Source organism: Cynoglossus semilaevis, chromosome 9, assembly GCF_000523025.1.
Source record: "Cynoglossus semilaevis isolate Cse_v1.0 chromosome 9, Cse_v1.0, whole genome shotgun sequence".
Taxonomy (NCBI): Eukaryota; Metazoa; Chordata; class Actinopteri; order Pleuronectiformes; family Cynoglossidae; genus Cynoglossus; species Cynoglossus semilaevis.
In genome coordinates, this window is record NC_024315.1 from 6638944 (window position 1) to 6648222 (window position 9279).

The 9279-nt window shown below is 41.1% G+C and overlaps 1 protein-coding gene across 2 annotated transcripts in view; it reads left to right on the plus strand.

The window, feature by feature from the left end:
• The window catches only part of rhbdl3 (rhomboid, veinlet-like 3 (Drosophila)), a 39520-nt gene extending 30604 nt beyond the window's left edge, over positions 1-8916 (plus strand). For both annotated transcript variants that reach the window (XM_025058570.1, XM_025058569.1), the window contains 7 exons: positions 510-734; positions 1107-1255; positions 1730-1842; positions 5333-5433; positions 6493-6553; positions 6889-7784; positions 7826-8916. In XM_025058570.1, the coding sequence (XP_024914338.1) occupies positions 510-734; positions 1107-1255; positions 1730-1842; positions 5333-5433; positions 6493-6553; positions 6889-7160 (921 nt within the window). In that variant the 3' untranslated portion in view covers positions 7161-7784; positions 7826-8916. The remainder of the gene's footprint in view (positions 1-509; positions 735-1106; positions 1256-1729; positions 1843-5332; positions 5434-6492; positions 6554-6888; positions 7785-7825) is intronic.
• Positions 8917-9279: the final 363 nt, after the last annotated feature.

Genomic DNA, 9279 nt, shown 5'->3' on the forward strand with positions numbered 1-9279 from the left:
GGTTAGGGTTAGGGTTAGGGTTAGGGTTAGGGTTAGGGTTAGGTTAGGGTTAGGGTTAGGGTTAGGGTTAGGGTTAGGGTTAGGGTTTGGGGTGAGGGTTGGGGATGGGGTTGGGGGTAGGGGTGGGGGAGGGGGAGGGTGGGGGGGGGGGGGGGGGGGGGGGGGGGGTGTGCTGTGAGTGTGCTGCAGTGAGGAGAAAGGCTGGGTCTGTGTGTGGCCTGTGCTCGACAGTGCTGACAACTAAAATAACCCTCGATAAATGTAAACAACAAAGGATTTTAGATTTTTCTTTAAATACTACAGTGCTGACAACTAAAATAACCCTTGATAAATGTAAACAACCAAGGATTTTAGATTTTTCTTTAAATACTGTCACTCATTTACAGAAATATTGCAGATTGATGTTAAAATCTCCAAATAAGATTAAAGAGAGAACTGAAGGTGACATGCTTGTGCTTCCTCCCTTCCATCCTTGTCCCCTCTCCCTCTCCTTCATCTGTCATCTCCAGATGAGCAGCAAGCGTTCCAACAGTTTTCGCAGGGCCATCCTGCAGGGCAGCAGGCAGCTCAGAGGCTGCAGTCTCCGAGATGAAGTCGGTCTGGGACTCTCTCAGCGCCTGGTCCGACACGTCGCCTACGAGACGCTGCCCCGAGAGATCGACCGGAAATGGTACTTTGACAGCTACACCTACTGCCCCCCACCGCTGCTCATCCTGGCAATAACTATTGCTGAGGTAAGCTTTTTATTACTGATGTTAAAGTCAGTTTGGAATAAAATAAAATCATTGTCTGCTTTGATCTTCACCATAATCCCTGTATTTAGTCTAGGAGTTGGCAGATTTCTGTTTTATTTTGGTTTCTTTTGCTGCAGTGAGCCTGCTGTTTCCTTTCTTTTTTTTAAATGTTCTGTCTTCTGTATGTTATTCCTCATGACGTCCCTCACTTCATCTTCTTGTCCCTCTGTCGTCTCTATCACAGATAGCCGTGTTCATGTACTACGGTTTCCAGCTGGACCGGTTTGTCCTGCAGGTGTCCAGCCCGCAGTTTGTTATTCCTCATGACGTCCCTCACTTCATCTTCTTGTCCCTCTGTCGTCTCTATCACAGATAGCCGTGTTCATGTACTACGGTTTCCAGCTGGACCGGTTTGTCCTGCAGGTGTCCAGCCCGCAGTTCTTAAAGAGCCCCTTCCCCTACCACCCTCAGCTGAGGGCCCAGGCCTGGAGGTTCCTCAGCTACAGTTTCATGCACACAGGGTGAGTTTTTTTATGTCTCAACATAAAGGTCGGGGGTCTTTGAAACAGACACAGCTACTGACAGGTGGAGGGGGTGGGAAATGTTGCACTCCAGAACAGCCACCTCTCCTCTCCTTAGTCTATTTATTATCAGCTCAGATCAGGACGTCCTGATTTCATTACCCTTCTGGGTAAATGTAGTTTCAGGAAATAGTAAGTACTAATAAAAAGGTAATTTAATGATGGGGTTCTGGGCAGAGGCAGTATCTGTGATGACAGGGTGTGGTGAAAAGATAAAACCCAAAGCATGAATGGAGAGATCACGGGAGGAGACGGGAGGTTTAATGTCTATTGATTGAACCAGAACATACTGAAATGATTTGGTCCCCGAGGGAAGTAGCTGTAAAAATGATAGTGTGAATTTAATCTGACGGAGAGTTTTGCTGCAGCTCAGAAGGCGATTCAGGCAAATATTTGTGTGTGTGTGTGTTGCAGTATTGAACACCTGGGTTTGAACATGGCCATGCAGCTACTGGTGGGTGTCCCTCTAGAAATGGTCCACGGAGCACTGAGGATCGGACTGGTCTATGTGTGCGGCGTGCTGGCAGGTAGGTGTTCACACACACATGGACACTCACAAACCAAACACACACACATACGTCCCCTCCCTACATACAGATATACAATTATTATAATTTATAATTCACAAAAGACAAAAAAAAAAATTCTACTTTGTACGATGATAAAAGTCATGAAATTTAGTGACCCATGTGTGAGTTAATGGATATGGATGTTGATGTCCAAAACTTGAGCACAACCTTAGTGAGAATACAACCAGGAAAACACACACACAAAATATGAGAAAATTGTACAAAGAGGGCCGAGGGGAGCAGGGCTGGAGACGGAGAACGTACAAATGTCCATAACCAGGTGTGTAACAAACGTCACTGCTCTCTTTCGTTCCTGTTTTTCATCACACACCAACAGAAAATCATTCAGCACAACATTTGTTTTTTTTTTTGATTGCAGGATATATACGGCACAGAGAAGAATTTATTCATTATTACGTCTATTGCGTTTTTACAAATTATATTTAAATGATGTCATCGTGAGTGAGTCTATGTGTGTGTATAAGATTGTGTGTGTGAAAAAGAAAGAGAGAGAGGGTGAGAGAGGGGGAGATAGCAGCAGGGGTCACCAGACGCAGTGGCCTACAGCATCAACCTCACAGCGAAGTGAGGACAAAAATGTACCATAAACCACACGCACGGATGTGAGGGCACGCACCCACGCACACACCCACTCACACACACCCACTCACACACACACGCCTGCAGTCAGTTGTTTTAATTGAATATCGACTCTCAGTGGAGGAACGGAACTATCTTCTGGTTGTTTTGGCTTTGGTTCCTGGGTTTACTGTGTGTGACTCTCATCCTTTTTTTTTTTTTTGAATCACTGAACAATCAAATTAAAGCAATTTTACAAATAGACGAAGAATCCACTGCTGGATTTTGCCGGTCAGTGTAACGAGGGCCTTTTCCACCAGTGGTAGTCGACGGACATGATCTGTCATGAGACCAAACACAGATTCATTTCACCGCTTTGTTCTTCTGGACGATGATACGTGACCAGCCACGGCGAACAGCGAAGGGCTCAGCTGGCACATACAGGGGTCAGTGTGAAGTTCAGGGTCATGTAATTACTCACAGGGAGGTCAGCGACCCTCTCAGGTCCACAGACAGTGACACTTCAATGGTAACAATGGGACTTGAAAGTAAACACGTTTAAAGACGCTCTCTCTTCTGAACGACAGACGTGTTCGTAGCCGCAACGACAAGGAGCTAAAACAGAAACGGCAGCAGTTACAGGCTGAGGCTGAAGGAGAAGAACAGACATGGACGATTAAGCTAAAGGACCAACACAGTCGCCATATGGTGGAGGTCTTTAACAGGGGCTCCATGCCTCCTAGGGGTTCCATTAAGGTACTGCAGTGGGGTCGTAAAATATAAATGATTATTATTTAAAACTGAGTAAATTATACCGTGTATACATAGTACAAGGCCCAGTTTATTATACAGAATATAATTTATACAATATATTGTATGTAGTTAAGAGGTCCCTGCTCCATCTGTCCATCAGTTTGGGGGTCCTTGGTCTGAAAATCCTTGGCCACTGCCACATGACTAAGAGAGACCAATAGAGAGAGCGAGAGACAGACATAAATAAAACTTCCAGTAAAATACTTGGTAATATTCTGTCTTGGTAATAAACACTGGTTTACATCACAGTTTTTCCTCTAATGTCCCTTTTTCTTCCTCTAAAGCTGGGAAAGCAGCGATAATAAATGAAACGACACTGGAGAATGTGAAAACTACAGGCCTCCAGGGGCCTGTTCAGAGAGCGGCGGCTGTGTCCTTGTCTGTGTGTAGCCTCTGTGCTAAACAAACACTCGCAGACATAAAAGATAATGTTATTAAAGCAAGGTAATTACAGGGACCCGGGTCACCCTGCTGAGACACACTTCCTGTAGAAAGATCTACAGCAGTGGACGTGCCTTAAATCACTGTGTGTGTGTGTGTGTGTGTGTGTGTGTGCAAAAGGTATGACCCCGGTGCAGGAAATCATTGTGCGAAGGTCGCAAATACATTTATCTCACGTGGTGGAAGTATGTGTTATGCTAATTATTTTTCAAACTTCAGATATATATAATTTTTATTTTTTTTATTTTTTTATTTTTTGCAAAAAGAAAAATACTCCATAGAGACAGAAAATCGAAATTATGCAAAAGGATAAATCCACCTGAGAAAAAAACTCCATAGAGACAGATCAAAATTATGCAAAAGGATAAATCCACCTCGGAGAATATATTTCCACATCTCTCTCCAGTTTGCAACAATGCAGCGTGGGCAGGGAATTATACTTAATTAATTATTTACAGTAGTTAGTGTTGTGAAGGGGATCGAAAGATGTATGTGAAGAACAAACCAAGTCCACATACAGAATGAGAGTCAAGGAAAAAGACAAATGGAGAAGAGGAATGGGAGGGACAGAATATTGGTCTGGGAAATTTAATCAGCCAAATGAAGACTTCTGTTCTCTGTTCCTTCTATGAGAGCTGGAGTGGAGACAGTTTCCCTCTGCTCTCCTTGAGTGCTCCTGTTTTTATTTTATTTTCCTTGCTTGACTCGCCCGGATCTTTTATGCATGTCTTGAATTAGCACCATGGTACCAGAAACAACACTCCCCAGTAAGTGGCAGCTGGGTTTGTGTGAATGCATTTGTTTTACATGAAATCACAGCATGTGTGTTGGTACAGTATGAGCAAGGCTCAGTTTACACAGAGCTATAAATAGAGCAGTCATTTCCAATCGAGAAGCAAAGTCATCTTTATCCTTAAAAAAACTGGATGTTCCTAAAGAACAAATGGTCATTTATCACATAAAATAAACATTCATTTACCGTTTTTGCAGGAATGAATGTGCATCAAAAACACACAACGTCCAATCATTGAGCTTTAGATTATTTATGCCGATCATCGACAACTTGTTGTTTAGCCTAGTAATGGATTACGATTTGCAAAAGGAGATAAGAATAGACAAATGTTTATTGATGGCAAACTTTAAATTCTGTCATTATACATGATTTTGAAAAATCCTTCTTTAGTTTATAGTCTACATCACTGTCCTTTCCTTTTTTTAATTCCACCAGCTATAAATACACGCTCATAGCAAAATGGAGCGAGAGCTGCTAATGAGACACAGGTGAAACACATCAGGCCAGAGCAGCCGATGCACAAGGGAGAAAAACAGGAAATAAAGATCATGTCAACACTATGAAGAAATCATGGGAAATGAACCGCTAAAATATTGTAAAACAAAAAGCCTGAAACCCAAATTAAAATCACAGCTCAAAGGTCAAAGGTCAAGACCCAGAAACGTAATTCTCTCCTTTTTCTTTGATAATCCCATCTCTCTGATGCCCTGTCTGATTTGAAGGTTTGAATGATTAATAATTAATAATAACGTTTCCATCAGCTCGTCAATTAAAACCCATTTTGTGTATATACTAATGAATAGTATTTTGTTCTCACTGCAGGTTCTTTGGCTGCGTCCATCACAGACATGACAGCTCCAGTGGTCGGGTCATCAGGCGGAGTGTACGCCCTGGTCTCAGCGCACCTAGCTAATGTTGTCATGGTATGTTTGGTCTAGATTTAACATGTTCCACCAATATATCAAAATAGAGATTATAATCTAAAAAGAAGTTTGTTTAGAACAGGTCTTTTTTTTAAGGTCAGTGTTAATGTTAACATTTTTCCAATAATTACTTTCTGTTGGCCCTTAAAAAAAAAGGTGATACAGATAGTTAAATGTTAGCTAAAAATTTAGCAAAGAACAATACCTCAAATATATGTGCCCTTGCCCAAAAGTAGACAAATAGCTAATTCATACTTTGGGAATAGCTAAAGGTTAATTATAAATCTGCCCGAAAGATACAGTAGGTCAAAGTTGGCAAAGACATTGCTAACAGTTAGACAAAAACAATGCATACGTAGCTATAGGTTAAAAAAAGACATTTAAAAATAGAAGTCCTTCAAAAAAAAACTTTGTGACCTACCCTGAAAAAAAACCTAAAACCTCTGCTCTAAGCAAATGTGCTCCCCCTCCCCCTGGTCTCCCATAAATGTCAAAAAGTCTTATTTACATTTATGCTTGTATGTGTGTATCTGTGTGATTAACACATCACTCTTTGATTCTGTCAGTACATTTCCAAGTGATCAAAGAAGTTCTTTTAGGTCCCAGCAGGTGTGTCTCTATCTACAGATACCATACATTCCTTGCCATCACCACATCCTCTCTCCCCCAGAACCAAAAAGATCAGACGCCCGTGTGAGCACGTGCACGCTGTTTTTGCCGTTCTTTGACATTTGTGCACACACTGTTTAATCGTTCTCTAACGTAAACACGTTTCACAAACAACGCTCAGGGCGAGTCTGCTGTCAGGGTGTTGGAACCGGGTCGATGTGAGCACAGCCTGATACTTGATGACATTTGTGGATGCGCACAGAGTCGTACGTCTTCAATCTTTTAGCCTTGCAATTTAAATCTCATCAGTAACTGAGTTAAGACAACAGGCAGAAGATCAGGTCGTGTCACAGCAGCGTAGAACTGACATTTATGCTGCGTTTGTACAGTAGTTTTCATCAAATCTGGAAAATGTTCCCCTGATTCTTCATCTTCTCTCTTTGTTTGTAGAACTGGTCTGGAATGAAGTGCCAGTTTAAATTGTTCCGGATGGCCATGGCTTTGGTGTGCAGTAAGTCTGAACTACCACTTAATCAGTTATTTTTATTTATTGGTTTTCATGACAATGCTTTAATCCATATTGATCTTTTAGCTTATTTATAACCATTTTCATGCCTTGATCAATGTTTATTGTTCATGTATTTGGTTGAAAAACAAAACTGATTATTATCCATATAATATTAATAACTGCTTGTTATTACAGTTAATTAACAATGCGCTCAAAGCATTTGGTATTTTTATTAAAACACTAAAAGTAACTCACATTATTGAAGTAGGCGTCGCAGACCACTGTTGATCAAATATGGTAATAAGTTATTTTGTTTTTTCTCTTCATGCCTTTTCCAGTGAGTGTGGAGTTCGGTCGAGCTGTGTGGTTACGGTTCTACCCACCGGCCTTTCCTCCATGTCCTAACCCCAGCTTTGTAGCTCACCTTGGTGGGGTGGTGGTTGGTCTCACCCTGGGCGTAGTGGTCCTGCAGAATTATGAGCAACGACTCCAAGAACAGTCCCTGTTTTGGATCTTTTTCTGTGTCTACACCTTGTTTGTGCTCTGCGCCGTCTTCTGGAACGTTTTCGCCTACAACCTGCTTGATGTGCGGCTGCCTCCCCCGCCGTGACCTGCCTACGAGATCAACAGAAGATATTGGACCTCGTCCATGTGGTTGAACGGTGCCATCTCCCCGTACTATGATATTCATTTTCTGTTGAGTGCCTAACAGCCCACTAACTTCTGCACACAGTGCTCTGATGTGGGGACATCTACAGTGGGAAAAACTTTCTCTCAAACTCACATTCAGATTAACCTCCAATTTTTTTTTCATCTGTTGGATGTTTGCCTGCATATAATCAGCCAGTGAGACTTGTGTTGACAACACTGTGTCGACAAATGGATCCAGCACAACAGAACCTGGCAGGAGACCTGTCTGTCTGCATGGCTTGACCTTCTCTGCCTCCTTGTCTTCAGTCCAACAGTGCCTACTCATGGAGACGTCCACATGATGAAAGCATTTCTGCACAAATGCCTCTCTTGGAAGGAGATAGCAGGAAAAAAAAATCACCGAAAAGACCAGATAACTTCTTCTGACCTCTTCATTAGAAAGGGACAAGTCAGGTCATGTGAGTATTTAGGCTCAGCTGGGGTTTACTGACCGTTAGAAGCAGCTAATGAGGTATATCTGTGTTAGGAATATACTGATAAACAGGGTGCGTAAACATATTTAAATTTAATTTTAGATTTTTTGGTGTTGTTAATTCTCCTTTAAAAATGATGATTTTTTTCAAGGTGTTGTTAATTCTCCTTTAAAAATGAGTGTCGATCACTATTCAGTGTTGCCTTCAACATCAGGCTCTCCCCCCCATAGAAGTGTTTGTGTCCACTGCGCATTAAAACTAATGGTTTGTCTTTTATCTTTAGATTGTGTGTGTGAAGCATAAGTGCCAATCATTCTTCAAGCTTTCGACTACGATGCCAAAATATTTCAACCAGTACCAAGGAAAAGAACACATTCACTTTCAGTCAACTATTGCTTTTTGTGTAAGAAGGGTCGGTATTTTTCGTGTGTCACGCGCCCGTGTTTTGTGACCTCTGAAATGACATTTCTGCAACCACTACGGAGCGAACGACTCAAATTTTCAGCTAGCGTTGAACATTTAAATAGGATCAAACAAATGAACTCCTGGCCAGTTGAAGTTACTGGTGTTTAGTTGATTAGCAACAGGTAGAGTATGACGTAAAAAAAAAAAGAAAAACACATGCCTGGATTCAAGAACCTGGGCTAAACTTTAACTGTCAATTATGGAGGCAGTGGGGTGAAAGAAGCAAATCAATGCTCCATCATTAGTTCCTGTCACTTTGTAAACTGCTAATTGATTGAACCGAGATAGAAGGGGACCCCGGCCCTGAGCTTTAAGTCTCAAAAGAGTGCACGACCTTCCCCTCACGTGCGTCTGGCTCCCTCTATGCACAGGCGATATAAAAATGTGATTGAATACACATTCATATTTTAACATGCATTTGCCGTTGATTTTACTTTTACTAATTGCTATGATTGGTATGTTGTATGGGTTGTTTAGGCAATTTGTCCTGTGATACGTTAGCTCTATTCTGTATGTATTCTATTTAAAAAAAAACAAAACACTTGATAATAGAGAGGGTCTGGGACTGTACATAACAAGGGCTACGACATGAAAAGAGTGACAGATAAAACACTGACAATATTTTAACAATATGCTTATTTTGTAGATTTGATATGTACATACAGGACTGCATTAAACTCTTTTATACAGAAAACAAACTTGTAATTTTTTGTATGTTTGTCAGAATTAGCATATAATGGTGCTTATAATATAATATTATATACTGTGGTTTTTAAACCCAGTCTGTATGGTAGTAACTCTTTTTGGGAAATATACTGTGGTTTTTAAACCCATTGTATGGTCGTCTGTATGGTAGTAACTCTTTTTGGGACTTTATCTCAGTTCACACACACAAATATGCATGAATATTAACTATCCAGGAAGAATAATTTCTGTAGTGCACATTGGAATGTGGCCAGTATTAGCAGGTTTGGATTTGTGAACAGGGTTGATTAATTTAATGCATTACACCCCGTGTTTAAAAATAGAATCAGTACCTAGAATTGGAGGGAAAACCAAGTCTCTGTTTGGAACCTTAATTTTGTAACAACTATGATGTTTCAATAAAAAAAATAATCTACAAAGAATATTTTTTAAAGC